Genomic DNA, 15,745 nt, shown 5'->3' with positions numbered 1-15,745 from the left:
TGTCGTCCATAGTGATTAGGACTTCCCACGAACGACATCTGCATTACTTTTTGACGTTAATGTTGATGGTCATACTTTTTTTATCAATTTTTGTTTTTGCACATCAAATCCTCAGAAGACGAAAAAGACGAGGAGAAGCTGAAGAATAGCTTCACACATAATATTCCCTGACAATTCACCGACTGATCTTGTGCTTTGCCGCACTAATCTGTTTGGTATCGTTCGTTTTAGAGAAGTACACACGCATATTAACTTGTACATATTGTTGGATATTCTTTCCCGCTTGCTGGAAGGTGTCACGTTCGCTTTTTATTTGCATATGCATATTTTTATAGATGCATAGATAGCATTACTTAGCGATCGTACTCACCTTATATTTGATTCTCATTGACAGCTTCACTGCTGCCGTCTATTTTCTAATCAGTATTTCTATTTTGTTTTTCTGTGACATCTATTTTCATCTTTTCATTTTATACTTTTATTCTTATTTGTTGTTATAGTTTTTTTGCTGTGTCTGGGTTTCGATTTTGCCTACTTTCCATAGTGTTGTATTCTTTGTTTTAATAAATTCTTTTATATTCGATTAGATAGCCTCTAAGAAAACAAGTTTAAAAGGGATTCTCATCCGAACAAATGTCGAGCGCCGCGAGACTCTATGACGTCACCTACAAGGATTAGACATCTGGTTCGATTAATGACCCGTTAGCACACGCTTTTTCATCATTGGGTTCATCATACCTTGCAATCCTATATTCTAATCAGTTCCTTTTCTCTGATCATTTTTATTCGGCCAATGCTCAGATTGAATTACAACTCAAACAGTGCCACCAGATCCTTCGGAGTTCCTTACTTTTTTTTCCTGTCAGATTACAGTTCACTTTCGTGATTCACTTAAAGATTTTATTTATTGTATCGTATACCATATATCTTTACTGAACACCGAAAATATGGCTAAAAGCCGAACGTTAGGATCGCCGACGGATTCGGAGGCCAGCTCTGTTGAGAGTTCCAAATCTAAAAGATTACGAAGTAACAAACCCCGATTCAAGCTCAATTCTAGGTTCCAGTCTACTGCCATCCAAGGAATTCCCATTCCGGAAGATGATGAGCATGATGCAGATTTTTACCATCCTGTGTTTCCGACTTTTAAACCTAAGCAAGGCCAGGATTCAAAGACGGGAACCTATACTGAAAATGAAAAGATTATTACGCCGCATGACCCTATGCCCCTCAAAAATGAAGGAAGCGGGATTGGAAGCTCAAGTGAGTTTGTACAAGAAATAGAGCGGGACTTCGACGAAGGGTTTGACAGGGATACAGCTGGAAACGAGGCTCAACAGCATTACCAGGGAATACACAAGAAAATTGTCAGCAACCATCTCCAACCTTTTTCTAGCAATGGCTTCGAGGAGTCTTCAGATGATATTAGTACTGAGGAAGAAGACGAGGATAATGCAGATTTGAGCCGTATCAAGAAACTGAACAGTTCTTCCTCTATTGAGAGAACAGCTTCTCAAAGAAGTGAGCGAAGTCGACGTGATATCATTTTGAAGAAAATTAGAACTGGACTGTCATTTGGAGGCGGTAACGATAATAAGCCTATAGAAAGTATAGAGAAGGACATTTCAGATATGGACTCGGTACCATCTATTCATAAGTCCGGAGGACTTTTTAGACGGCTCTTTGGACTGAACGAGGCTCCGATTGGAGGGGGAATGGTTCCGGGTGGCATTTCTTCAAGTACACCACACCATATTGAAGATGAAGAGTCTCGACTGGAAGGGACTGATCCTACCAATGAGTTTGAGGATGAAGCCAAATTACTTGTTAACAGCATTTTTCGAAATAAACGAAAAACAATGTCCTCTGAACTTGACTCTTCAGCTTCATTGGATGATTCAACCCTTTTGCAACAGGCTATTGCTCATGACGAATTTGATGATTTGGCTAACGACTCAGAGTTAGACATTGATATCCCCGAGTCTGTGGCTCAGAAACCACGAAAACTTAGACGTGGAATAGCTTCTAGTTTGCTATCCCTGTACAATAACATGCCGGGAGGTCGGCATCAACAGAAATCCCATCACGAAGGGAAGCAAATTGAGTCTGATGTTTTCTCTCACACGAACGCTTCCGATGAAGATTTCAGAGGCCGAAGAAGACAGAAAAGCCATGCTGGTAAAAGAATGTTGAGTGGACTAAGAATTGGCCATAGATCATCATCCAGTCTACCGAAAACCTTTCATTCAAGAAGGAACAGTTCATCTGACGGTACCACGGATACAATTGAATTGCAGAACTTAAGTCGGGTAGAACTTTTAAAGGGAGATGCTGTCACCACTCTAGAAGCGAATGTTGAGAGCTCCAATAATAGTGACCGGAAAGATTCCCCTATTAGACTACCGCAATTCTCAAGAAAAAAGGACGGAAAGGTAGAGTTTTCTTCCGAAACGGGAGCCCCACTAGAGGGTGAAGCAGAAGAATACCTCAATGAATATCAGAATATGAAGAAGAGACGTAAAAATCTCAAGCATCGATTCCACCAAGAGAATACCGCAAGAATTACAGTGCATATTGCAGATGTATTACAAAGACAGATGTTTATTCTGACTCTTTGTAAAGCCTTCATGAGGTACGGTGCTCCAACTCATCGTCTTGAGGAATATATGACGATGACGGCTCGTGTCCTCGAGATAGATGGTTCTTTTATATATTTTCCTGGTTGTATGCTTGTCTCATTTGGAGATGCATCAACACGTACCACTGAAATGAGATTGGTTCGTTGTGCAGAGGGACTTGACTTGGGTAGGCTTGACGAAGCTCATGAGATCTACAAAAATGTTGTGCATGATAGAGAAGGAGTTCAAGAAGCCACCGAGGCTTTGGAAGCAATGATGGCTCGGAAACCTCACTTTAGTTCGTGGATATGCATCCTAATGTATGCATTTAGCTCTGCTATGGTCGCACCATGGGCCTTTGGTGGTTCGTGGAAGGATCTCCCGATTTGCTTTGCAGTGGGATTGGTGATTGGATTTTTGCAATTTGTTATCTGTCCCCGTTCTCCCTTGTACTCCTCTTTATTCGAAGTTTCGGCCAGTATCGCATCTAGTTTTATGGCCCGTGCAATCGGTTCTGTTAACGGTGGACAAACATTCTGCTATGCCTCAATTGTACAGTCATCACTAGCTCTAATCCTTCCTGGATATATCATCCTTTGTGGCTCTCTAGAATTACAGAGTCGAAATATAGTGGCAGGTTCTGTGAGAATGTTTTATGCCTTCATTTACTCTCTATTGCTTTCCTTTGGGATCACATTAGGTGCCGCATTGTATGGCTGGATAGACAGTAATGCAACATCGGCTGCTGTCTGTACCTCCAACATTGATCCTTGGTGGAGATTCTTATTCATTCCTGGATTCACAATTGGAATTGCTCTGGCTAATCAGGCCTCCTGGGGTCAACTTCCAATTATGACCTTTATATCTGGCTCAGGTTACGTTGTGAACTACTTTTCTAGCAAGCATTTCAAAAATGCCACGGAGCTTTCAGCCACGCTTGGCTGCTTTGTTATCGGCTTGGTTAGCAATTTATACTCTCGGATGATGAAATCATTCAGCAAGTACCTTAGTAGGAGCTCATTCATGACAGTTTCATTGATGCTACCTGGCATATTTGTTCAAGTTCCCTCCGGTGTTGCCTCTCAGGGTTCCGTCTTAATGGGACTTAGTACTGCCAATGATATTGTCAATTCAAACACTACCAAGACTTCTGTGACAAACACTTCTTCACTTGGCTCTATGGCATTTGGCTTGCTTATGATAGAGGTGGCTTTAGGTATCAGCGTGGGACTCTATATGTCGACAGTCGTGGTGTACCCATTTGGTAAAAAGAGAACGGGACTATTTACGCTATAAATTTCACCAAATTCAATAATATCACAATAAGAATACTCTATAGATCTTTTGCTTTAATAAAGCTCTCATTTTCATTGATCAAGAATAAATATACAAAACGCAAACAAACAAGATATAATAAAGAAGTTAATAAGTTTCATAAATCAATGAACGAACTGCATAATCCTCATTAGCATCTTCAATATCCTCCCAATTTCCAATAAAATCATCTTTGCCTCTGACTACACCAGGAAGAGTCTTACCTTGAGAATACGTCTTCCAAACTCTCTTAGCAGCAGAATCTGTTCCCAAGTCTTTGAACTCAAACTTTATTTTGTTCGCAACTAGTATAGTCTGCAATCTATTTGTTCGAGTCATTATCTTCATGCCACCTGCTAAAGAAGTGTACACATAGACCGGCACATCCTCAAATTCCATCTTACCAGCCTTTGAAACATGAGCTTCGCCACCATTACTGAAAATCTGGGTATTCGCTTTCTGCTCTTTAGCTGCTTCCGCAAAAAGCTGTTCGGTATCATCAGCCTCTGAAACTTGAGAAGCTTCCGTATCTTCAGCGGTTTCAGCTGCTTCAGTATGTCCAGAAGATGCTGATACTGCAAGCTCTTCGTCCTTAGCTTCATCCTCAGGCTTGTCTTCAGCTTCACCTTGGGATTCATCTTTAGGTTCATCCTTGGCTTCGTCCTTGGCTTCATCCTTAGCTTCACCCTTAGGTTTATCCTCAGGTTCGGCCTCAGGTTCGGCCTCAGGTTCGTCCTTGGCTTCGGCCTCAGGTTCGTCCTTGGCTTCGTCCTCAGGTTTGTCCTTAGCTTCATTCTTGGCTTCATTCTTGGCTTCGTCCTCAGATTTGTCTTCAGCTTCACCTTGGGCCTCATCCTTAGCTTCGTTCTTAGCTTTATCTTTAGCTTCATCCTTAGCTTCACCCTTGGCTTCATCCTTAGCTTCACCCTTGGCTTCATCTTCAGGTTCGCCCTTGGCTTCATCTTCAGGTTCGCCCTTGGCTTCATCTTCAGGTTCGCCCTTGGCTTCATCTTCAGGTTCGCCCTTGGCTTCATCTTCAGGTTCGCCCTTGGCTTCATCTTCAGGTTCGCCCTTAGCTTCACCCTTAGGTTCATCTTCAGGTTTGCCCTCAGGCTCATCCTTAGCTTCATCCTCAGCTTCAACAGAAAGGTATTCCTCTTTAGTATCCCCATTCTTGACGTCTTGACTTCCTTTTTCTTTTTCTTCTAAATCGTTGCCCGACTTGTCAGATTTACCGACTTCCAGTGGACTCGTTGCATCCTCAGTATCTTTCTCAGCATCAATATTCACACCAGTTACTTTGGCACCCTCTGAAGGCAACTTATGTAATCCTTTCAACTCAAAACTGTGTTGAGTGTTAGAAACTTCCTGAAGAACATCGTCCATGGCTTCTTCTAAATCTACAATCTGGGCTAAATTGTTGTCATTGACTAATCCGCCAGTATCCTTTAAATCACCCTCATCTATCAACTTGTAGCCCATTGCTCTCTTGTCATTATCAGCTCTGGACCTCGAACTGGAAATCGATCTCAAATAATTCAACGAAGACTGATGCATGTATTTCACGGTACCTGGCTCATGCCTTGGCTTTCTCTCTACGGCAGCAGTACCCCGTGGAATGTCATCCAATGGAAAGCCCTTTTTGTAATAATCGTCATTTGACAACCCACCGTGATAGGATTCACCTCGTGCAAGATGAGGTTTTTCACCTTTGCTCGACGTCTGGTCAGCAGATCTTGCTGCTTCTCTTGACCTAGAGCGTCTCTGTTCTTTCAATAACCGTGATGACGAACCTTCTGACATAGCAGCAGGTGGAATATAACCGGAATCATTCTCAATAGTAGCATCGGGAACTTCCTCTGCAATGGTATCAATGCTACTCAGATGAAGCTTTTTAGCAATTTCCTCATCAAGGGCATTCTCCTCATCATCCACATCATCTTCTTCATTGATGCCCACATTCTTGACAAAGATATTATTACCCTCTCTTTCTGGACTAACATAGTTGCCTTCGTTGACCTTCTCCACAATTTGATTAGGTGTTGGTCTATCATGAGGCTTATAATACTCTACTTTACTTTTCTCGGCCTCAACATCATCATCATCATCCTCTCCTGCAGTAACTGAATGAGCCTTATGTTTGAAAGTGGTATCAGGGAAGGAAGCTGCTGGAGCCACACGATTGAGATCGTCATCTCGCACCTTCTCACTCTCCGAAGCACGACGCTGGTAACCACTAGGATTCTTCCTTTTAACACTTTCTGTATGTTCTCTAAGCTTTGCCTTCATTTGCAATGCTTCTTCATTCAACGCTCCCTCTTGGTTCAACAATTTGTTCAAATCATCATCTTCATCATCGCCCAACAAAGCGTCTTCCTCTCCATATTTTTTGGGATCTTGATTCTCCTCGTCCGTTTCCCTTGAATCGTCTTTGACTTCATGTAGCAACGGCTTCACAGAAGCGGCATTATCACTATCATCTCCATCATCTCCATTATCGTGCCCATTCTCCCTCTCGCCTGAAGGGCTCTCGTTTCTCACCGTGGATCCAAGCAACGATGGTGCATGCTGCTCCTTAAAGTTTTGATATTTGACCTCAATATCCATTGTGCAAATAAACAGAATTAGAACTATAAAAAATACCCCGTTATAGCAGTAAACACTTCTTAGTGTAATCAACACAAGGATGGAAGCTATAGCTAATGGCGAATGTTATCGTTTCACTTTTGGTAACGCGGGGCTCCAGCCGACATTTTTTTTTCGCAAGCGCAACCATCGCAATGTTCGATTTAAGCTCTTAACTACCATCAGCATTCACAAATATTATTAAAATGAGAACCTCAAAAAATGATCAGTTACTCGTATTATAAAAAGATGCAACTTATGTATTCAAGATCGGTCTTTTCTATGGTTTTCTGCACCTCACACACTTTCGTCAGAAGGAGTTATTTTACCTCCATATTCATTCGACAAGGTGATCTATTTGGGAAATAACCTTGGCAATCTGATCGGAAGAACCTCTAATCTGAACCTCATCTGAATCCACGCTCACTCGGGGAATTGTTACGTTAACTTTGTACTCCTCTTCCAATGAACGACGAACAGATCCTCCGGGTCCAATAAGCAATCTGTGCTTCTTCTTAGGGATCACCACAACCTTTGTAACAACACTTTCCTGCTCAGACACAATTCTCTTAATTTCCTTCACGATTTTATCAACTGTTAACCTGTCACCAGAGCAGATAACTTGATCGGAGTCAGAATCTTTGTCGGGAACCTGCAAGAATTTTCTAAACTCTGACCTGTTATCGTCAGATCCGCCTGCCTCGAGGATGATCTGCCGTTTGATTGATCCCCTAGGGCCAATCAAAAATCTGTGCCATTTCCGATCAACATTTATGATCTCAGTGGTGTAATTTTCCACTTTGTCAACAATGGCACCGATACTCTCCTTAGCCTTTTTGATCGCACTACGGGAACCAATAATTTCAAACTCAGCAAAGCCCTGCTTCTTTTCCTGTTCGTGCGTTGTCTTCATATTATTAATAGTGACACCTGCATCAGCAGAGATATCTTTGATGTGTTCTCCATTTCTACCGATAACCCTAGAAAGAACTTCTGCAGGTACTTTAATCTTTTCAGTGTAACCATTCTCTTGCTCATATTGTAACAACTCTTTCATCTCTTCAGCAGCCTTGGTAACACCCTTTGTTGGTCCCCGAATAACAACTTCATCTTTATGATCCTTGTCCTTTTCATGTGGGAATCTAACATTGACGTTGTAACGATCTTGCAAACGGTTCACGTAAACTCCACCGGGACCGATCAAACGACGATGAAATTTGGGGTCGATTTTCATCACAACAGTTTTCTCGTCACTCCACTTCTTAGTGAGCCGAGAGAGATGCTTGATGCATTCATCGGCATTGCTTTTGAGACCTGTGACCTGCACTGGAGTTGTGGTATTCTGCTCCTCGGACCTCGATCCCTCATCGAGAACATCGATTTTCACATCAAAGTCCTCTCGGAGTTGGTCCAAATGCTTACCATTGTGACCGATAAGCCTTGAAAGGAGGTTACTTGGGAAGTCAACAGAAGTATTATACTTACAAGCCTCCTCGTAGTTTTTCACATCCTCAATAGCTTGGCTGATATCAGAGATGGCGTTCTCAATATCCTTATCAAAACCACGTAAGAATATTTCATCAGAGGAAGGTCCCGTGGCATTCTGGTGCAACTTAATTTCAATATTTCCTGACTCAAATTTGCCAAGAAGAACTCCCAACGTCTTACCGACTAAGTGAGCCTGATCCTCGTTGCCAACTGGAATCACCTTGGAAACAACCGTTTTGGAAATACTACGAAGCGGTTCCAAAGACAAATCAACAGAGTCCAATTTTTGTTGAATTTCTTGGTCGGATGGCAAGAACTCGTTGTCACCCTGTTGCAAAATCAAGATTAGCTTATTACCAAAGCCCGCAAGATTTCCCAAGGGAACAATAGAGACACCATTATCGGTAACAAAAGAGTTATTAATTTTACCGAAGACGAATGAATTAATATCCGACTCGACACGAACAAGATTGGGAGTCATCTTATTAACAGCATCAACCACTTCCTTACGGACCTGCTTAAGAACGTCCTTTTTTTCTTTAGAAGAGGCAAAAGTTAAAATTGCAGTCTTAATGTCGTCATTGGCAAGGGAGGCATACGATGGAGCATGGATTTTAACGTCATACTTTGAGGACAATTCTTCGAAGAATTTCGTATAAAGAAAATAAGCAGTCAAACATTTGGCATGTAACGAATTACCACCGTGGGAACGAGCTAAATCCAAAGAATCAACAAAGAAACTGGCACAATACTGCTTTGCAAATGCAACTGCAGTAGGAATATTGGATCTTGCACCAATAAATGTCACAGTCTGAACATCGGAATCTTCGTCTGGAACTCTAACTATAACGTTAGTACTTTCGAAGACCTTCTGAGGATCCAAAAGGGAGTGAACATACTTTGGAACAATTTGCTCCTCGCTAATCAAATTAGTTTGAAGTAATGCCAATACAGACTTTATTTTTTCTCTGGCATCCAAAACAGCTTCCCGAGAACCAGTTAGAATAAGACTGGAGGACTCTGTCTCTGTATCAGGATACGTGATATCCAAATCATCAGCAAAGCTGACTTCATTAAGGGCACCACGAAGGAAAGGTTTCAACTCAGGATCCATATTGAGACGGATATTCAACGTCTTCGTATGCTCATTGACAATAGCCATAATTCTAGCCTTTGCTTCATTGCAACCGGCAATATCACCTTCTATAGTGGCAGTAAGCATCCTACCAAAGATCTCATCTTCTTCTTCCTCCTTGGTATTGTCAGCAGCACCTGAATCAACAGCGTTGAAAGAAGAAGAACTTTCGGGATTATTACGCTCGATATCAATCTTTGTCTTCGTGGCCTCTAAGATTGGCTTCAAGTTTTTACCTTGAGAACCAATAATGGCAGCACGAAGGGAAGATGGAACAGAAAACTGGATCTTGACAGGCTTAGTTAGCCTTTTCAAGACGTCACGTTTGGCATCCTGTATATTGGAAGCAGGACCGGATAGCAAGAAAGTACGCTTGCTGGTAGCAGTAGAGAGAGTGGACTCAATGCTAACACCATAAACCTGCTTAATTCTCGAAAAGATCCTAAAGATCTCTGCCTTTGAGAGGTCGAGTTGCTGGTCAACATTAACAATGAATGTTAACTGGGTATTGGACGATCTAACAGCCTGACGGAAAGAAGGAAAGGCCGAGGCAGTAGTTTTGGCATAAAGACTATTACCAGCGGCAGCAGATGATTTTGATCCATTAGAGGAAGGACCCCAGGAGAGGGGAGCAGAGGCACCGACACTGGAACCTAAGGAAGGAAATGCCTCTTCATCATCCATGGAGATACGTTTGCTGTGGTTCTGTTCTTTTAGATCTTCAGGTTCTTCTTCAGTAACAGTGGAAGAAGAAATAGCAGAAGACATAGAAGAAGAAGAGTTCGTCGAAGAGGCCGGTGGTGTAGCAGCAGAAGTAGAATCAACTGGTATGGAAGCTGCAATTAAGACGTGAACGTCAGCATTAGCCTCAACGTCAGACTCAGCATGCTTCATGGCCAATAGTTGTGCGGGAGATGGCATAAGGATGTAAACAGGGAGATAAAATATGGATCAAGTCCCGAAACGGTACAGAGAAAAAGAGAGTGGGAACACTAAGGAAAAGCTCGTGGATAACACAAGGTTAACGAAACGACTAAGTGTTGAATTATTTTTGCTTCGGTTAGAACTTAAACGACAGAAGACAAACAAACTACCAAACTAAATTGAAGCCTGCTATATGCAAATAATACAAAGTATCGCAAAGTGGTGATTATAAACACAAATGCTTAAAGAAATCTCTAGAGATAAAAAGATAATAGATCTAATTGATGTGCTGTTTCTCGTCGAAGACAAGAAAAAGAATACTCCAGTTGAATTTGAAAATTGAGAAATCGCTTAGTAAAAAAATTCCAGACGAGCGCTGAGAAAAACTTGCCGAACGAAAAAGAAAGTGAGGCTGATGCACAACTACACAATGGTCGAAGCAGCAAATTAGTAGTATATTTGATAGATCTGAAGTTCATTTCGTTTGATATAAAGAAAAATAATAAGTATAATGGGCAAGTAAAAGACGAGAAAGGAAGTTCTTGCGTACCCTGATAAATATATAGGAACACTCTTCATAGTTTCGGCTCCAGTTAGATTGTGGCTGTAGAGCCAGAAGATGAGCATGGCCAGACCTGATGGTACTCTAGTTGATTACCAGCAAAGTAACCACCTATGAAAGAAGCCAACCAGAATGCACCATTCTTACCGTTAAACTCAGCACCTAAAAGACCAGTAGCGGGGCAGATTCCGGAAAGACCCCAACCGACACCAAATACAACATTACCAAGAATAAATGGAGTGTCAATAGTATCACTGAAGGACAAATCGTAACTGTTTTCCAAGATAGGAGATTTCTGAATACCCTCTAACTTAGTTTGAGGTAACTGCTTACGCCAGATGAAAATGTTAGGCAAGACAACCAATGCAGGAATAAGAAGAAGCGATGGATCAAACTTTTCCTTGTTGAAAATAGACAAGAAGCCCAAAACCTTAGTGCTAGAAGCCATACCAGAAATGAGTAAACCCAAACCGAACTGGAAACCAGTTGACAATCCAGAAAAGAATTTGGCAACCTTGATCCAAGTTTCATCACCAGATGCCTTGACTCTCTTCATGACATATGGCATAACAATGTAAGAATGGGCAAAGCCGAGAGCTAGCAACTTAAGTAAGATATCCTTGTTGGCATTGAAGGCAACAAATTGATCATCATAGGTGAAAGGAGTGACACCTAAACCGAGACTTGTACCATTGTGAAGAAGAGCCGAAGTAATTGCGGCAGTAGATGCAAAAACGGCAGTGGCAACGATGGATCTCAATCTTAATCTGCTGACACCAGCAATCATATGACCTGAAGTGCAGCCATGAGCCAAAGAAGTACCCAAGCCAACAAGAGCACCCGAAAGGGAGTAGTTGGAGAGAGAACCTAAGATGGAAGGATTGTTGGTAGTGGAAGATGCATATAGAGGAACGAAATCTGGAAGAAAACGTTTGATGAATCTACCCGAAAATAAGACACCTAGTACAATAGAAATATTGTGAATGGTTGGCTTAAAGACAGAGTTGAAGATGATGTTGGAAAAGCCAACAACCTTACCTTCAACTGCCATGTAAGAACCGGTGGCATATTGAATAAATAGAGCGCCGATAGACGACTCTGCAGGGGTAAACATGGTGATACAAGTACTAACCAAAACTAATTTAAGAGGAAGGAAAATGAAGGTAAAGGAAATGAAAAGAAAATAGCAAACTCAAGTTGAAACCTGAACCAATCCAGGGAACAGAACTTTAAGTGGCGAAAGCAACCCAATCGAACAAAGCTAAATAATTGCACCGCTTACCCACAAACTTAATGATCTCCAACAAAATCGGAACGAACCATTGAAAAAAGAAAGAAAGCATAACATGTGGGGCTTATACGGCAATTTGTCCCCAGAAAATCAACAGATAGATGATATGTGGGTGCGGGGCTCTTGCAGAGCAAGGGATGCCTCGGAAGCTCGCTCATCTGGAACCTTTCGCATGCGCTTCCTATTTGCTCGCGTTGCTTGTACTTATAAAAATATAGACAGAAAGAAAATTTTTAGCGCAGTTGTCAAATCTAATAGGTAGTGTAAATATAGAAAATATCGAGTTGTTGTACATTACCACACTCACGGTATAGACGACTATAGAGAGTAGAGATTATGCCCCAAATACATGAGCTTTCTTCAGATGAGTCGGACGATGAGTTGTACGATAATGAACAGGACCTTTCAGGAGTTCTACTAGGCTTTGGTGATGTTGTCATTTGTGAAGAGGATAAACCTGAAGTTGAGGATACTTTTATTGGAGGTGAACCGATTTGGTTGAATCCGGAATCCCCTCCTCCATCAGACCTTTTACTGTGCAAGAATTGTCACTTGCCCTTGCGGTTATTCTTACAAACATACGCTTTGATCGGAGAGTCGTTATATGATCGTGTGATTTACATATTTGGATGCAATAAAGCTTCATGTAGAAGACTTAAAGGCTCTATAAGGGCAATCCGGGCGTTGAGAAAAGATCCGAATGTGATGAAACGGAGGGAGATGGAGTTTAAAATTGACGAGCTGAAGGTGAAAAGGGATAATGATATCATTAGAGCTAAGAAAACGCATACCAAAGAACTGGCCAGCAAGATTTTTGCTTCAAAGGAAAGTCATTTAGCAAACCCTTTTGATACTTCTGATTCCAATCCATTTAGCACTTCTTTAGATCCATTTACAGCGGTAGACAATAGTGGGAAACCTGATCAGAAGATTTCTGTTCCCCAAGAGCAGTTTAACGTTACAGCCTCAGACTATTTAGCATTTGTCCCTCACCTCGCACCTCTTAAACCATCCCGACGTGAACTAGACTTCGAACTGCCAAGCTTTCCAGGTACAATTCTCTACCTAGAAGATGAGGTCCTTGATCCTTCTGAGCGGATATCGCCTCCTATCCAAAGTAATATCAACTTCAAAGAGACCGTGGATGCTCCCGAAATGGAAACTGGGTCTAGCTTCAAGATGCCGGAAAAGGTTAACACAAACATCAAAGAGGCTGGAGAAATCATCAAATCTTTGGATGATACCACGTTCCAACATTTTACTGATATAATATCGTACAACCCAACTCAGGTGTACAGATACAAATTGAACGGGTTTCCACTTTTATACAATACTAAGGATGATGTCTCGAAAGTTTTTTATGATGAGAATGGTAAGCTTCGAGATGAGAAGGATTTTGCACTTCCAAGGCCAGGCTATCATCCTAACGGTTCTAGAAGATTTGAACTTCAGTTGATGCCTCAAGCAATTATTGACCTAGAGTCCGATGATAGTATCGATATACTCAAAGATGGTATGGAATGGGGCACAATTCTCGTTGCAACAGACTCAGATGACTTCATTCCTGACACTTACTTTGATGAGAACTACGTTGCCTATGTCGAAGAATGGTGTGGTGTCCAATGGGAAGAGCAGATGCATAATTAGGTTAATGTACAGTATAGATTGTAACTAAGTGATATTAATATTTTTGCTTATATTTTAGCTCCTTCTTAGTTTCGTGCTGCCTCCTCTCCTCGCTGAACGAGATGTGCTCTCGCACATCTGTAATTAGATCATCGATCTCTTCGAAATTTTTAGAGTTTATAGCAAATTGGCGATGCTTGTCGGTGAGAATATGCGCATCAAAATCAGAGTACTTCACTCTGCAGTTTTCACAGTAGCCCGGCTTTGATGAATGCTTAGCTCTTTTATGCTTCTTCTCCGAGTAACGTTCTCTTCTTCTCTTCAACTTTCTCTCCGTCATCTCCACGCTTAATGGATTCAATTTGGCTAGCTGAGCATGCTTGATGAAAACCTTGGGAGGCTCCTTCACAAAATCAGGCCCTTCACCCGGACTCATTATACTGTTTGGCGGAACTTCATTTTCCTTCCCTTCTTCCACTATTGTCTCCTTCACTAAATGCTTCTTAGATGGGGGATCAAACACCATGGTCTTCCTTTGATTTTGTGCAATTTTCTTACTGTGAACCTCCGAATAAGATGGTGCTAACCCATTGCCAACATTGTTACCGCTAACAGCATTTGATCCAGATTGATTCTGCACTCCTGAAGCCTGGATTTCTCCATACTCGTTCTTAAATTTAGTACATCCAGCCCCAATGACAGAATCATCTCTACAGAGTGCAGGAACGCGAACAGTGACTGAACTTCCTCTATTAACGGTATGATCATCCAACTCTGTGGTATTTTCTGTCCAACGAGTACCCCATTGTTTCTTTGAGGTATTAGCGACAGTATGAATATTCGGCACCTCTTCATCTTTCTCATTTATAGAGTCATTCTGTTTCACAGGAAGACAAGCATTGCTTTCGGGGTAAATACCTTCATTGAGATTGTTTTCTTCTGAATCATTGGCAATGGGAAAAACACGAAGCCGTCGTGGAGGCAGACTGCCCGATTGTTGGTAAAATTCCTCCCTCCATTCATCAAAAAGTCGCTTCCTCTCAGTATAAGTGGGAACGTCCATACCTGAGTCAACGTAAGACTCCTCTATTAGCTTCTTTCTATACTCTTTGCTGTTCAGAAAGTAAACAACACGTATTATGCGTTTATTTCTCTCCAACCGGGTATACCCATTGCTGACGAAGATAGATTTACCGTTGGTAGAATGATGCAATCTAGGAAAATCACCATCTCTGGTCCATTCCCTCACCGCAACGGGACGTGTCTGCTGCTTCAAATCATAAACATAGAGAAACAAATCAGAGAAATACTTGATATCCTCACGTCTTGCGTTAGGATCTCTATCGTTAGGTCCAAAGAGTTTTTCGTTACGTAACAGAAACGAAAGCTTACTCGAAGCTTTCTCGTCAGGAACTGGTTCGCCCAGGTTCTTCATGAACCTAAAGACTTTATCATAGTTCCAAACCTTAAGTTCTTTTTTCCTTGCAGTATGAAATATATCACCTTTAGGGTATTCTCCTTGTTTATCGTAAGTTCTCATCGACACAATGATAGTCACCTGATCCGTGAAGAAACTGGAGAAATTACTTCCCAGATTTTTAAAGGCAGAAACGGCACGGGCATACTCATGCTCATGCCTCTTACTTGTTTCGTCAAAGAACACGATGCTTCTTTTCAGAATGCGACGCCAACTCTGCTGCCACTCTAAAAACTGAGATCCAACTAGCTGATTACTCTGTGTGTGCTTATACTGTTTCTGAGACACCTTCTGCGACATTTTCTCGGCCTTCTCATCTAACGAAGGTTTCCACGAATCTTCATGCTGCTGCTGTAATTGATTTTTGGAGATCTTGTTAACGTTTAGAAAGGTTTTCGAAGATTCCTTCAAGGGAATACGCTTTGATGATGCAATTGAATCTTTATAAGGCCGTTGTTGTGCACTCATGATAAAGCTATCTTTCTAGGAGTAACGGCAAAATGCAAGCTTTGAAGGAAATGAAAATGATGATACAAATGAAGTGAAATGAGCCTACTCAGAGACGGAACTCTAGTGGTGACCAAAAAAAAAGACTGGGTTTAGTTGAGCTATGCTAACGAAGGAGAGAAAGCCCGGTCAGAACATAAGTATTTTTTCTCTCAATAAACAAAGGGAGAAAATGTTA

At 41.6% G+C, this 15,745-nt stretch overlaps 6 protein-coding genes across 6 annotated transcripts; 2 read left to right on the top strand and 4 right to left on the bottom strand.

The window, feature by feature from the left end:
- Positions 1–694: 694 nt before the first annotated feature.
- Positions 695–3,914, top strand: FOA43_003575 (uncharacterized protein; the record flags this gene model as incomplete). The annotated part of the gene is made up of 2 exons (XM_038923826.1): positions 695–701; positions 898–3,914. 2 exons carry the CDS (start codon positions 695–697, stop codon positions 3,912–3,914), a joined length of 3,024 nt encoding a protein of 1,007 aa, XP_038779754.1.
- A 126-nt stretch (positions 3,915–4,040) lies between these two features.
- On the bottom strand, positions 4,041–6,539 carry FOA43_003574 (uncharacterized protein; the record flags this gene model as incomplete). The annotated part of the gene is made up of 1 exon (XM_038923825.1): positions 4,041–6,539. The coding sequence occupies one exon, from the start codon at positions 6,537–6,539 to the stop codon at positions 4,041–4,043; it is 2,499 nt and encodes an 832-aa protein (XP_038779753.1).
- A 355-nt stretch (positions 6,540–6,894) lies between these two features.
- FOA43_003573 (uncharacterized protein) lies at positions 6,895–10,101 on the bottom strand (the record flags this gene model as incomplete). The annotated part of the gene is made up of 1 exon (XM_038923824.1): positions 6,895–10,101. One exon carries the CDS (start codon positions 10,099–10,101, stop codon positions 6,895–6,897), a length of 3,207 nt encoding a protein of 1,068 aa, XP_038779752.1.
- Positions 10,102–10,697: 596 nt separating this feature from the next.
- On the bottom strand, positions 10,698–11,780 carry FOA43_003572 (uncharacterized protein; the record flags this gene model as incomplete). The annotated part of the gene is made up of 1 exon (XM_038923823.1): positions 10,698–11,780. One exon carries the CDS (start codon positions 11,778–11,780, stop codon positions 10,698–10,700), a length of 1,083 nt encoding a protein of 360 aa, XP_038779751.1.
- A 513-nt stretch (positions 11,781–12,293) lies between these two features.
- FOA43_003571 (uncharacterized protein) lies at positions 12,294–13,604 on the top strand (the record flags this gene model as incomplete). Its single annotated transcript, XM_038923822.1, has 1 exon — positions 12,294–13,604. The coding sequence occupies one exon, from the start codon at positions 12,294–12,296 to the stop codon at positions 13,602–13,604; it is 1,311 nt and encodes a 436-aa protein (XP_038779750.1).
- A 34-nt stretch (positions 13,605–13,638) lies between these two features.
- Positions 13,639–15,528, bottom strand: FOA43_003570 (uncharacterized protein; the record flags this gene model as incomplete). The annotated part of the gene is made up of 1 exon (XM_038923821.1): positions 13,639–15,528. One exon carries the CDS (start codon positions 15,526–15,528, stop codon positions 13,639–13,641), a length of 1,890 nt encoding a protein of 629 aa, XP_038779749.1.
- Positions 15,529–15,745: the final 217 nt, after the last annotated feature.

The sequence above is a fragment of the Brettanomyces nanus genome, chromosome 4 (assembly GCF_011074865.1).
Source record: "Brettanomyces nanus chromosome 4, complete sequence".
NCBI classification, from domain to species: domain Eukaryota; kingdom Fungi; phylum Ascomycota; class Pichiomycetes; order Pichiales; family Pichiaceae; genus Brettanomyces; species Brettanomyces nanus.
Note: the sequence above shows the minus strand (reverse complement) of the source record. Positions and strands in the feature narration are given on the sequence as shown.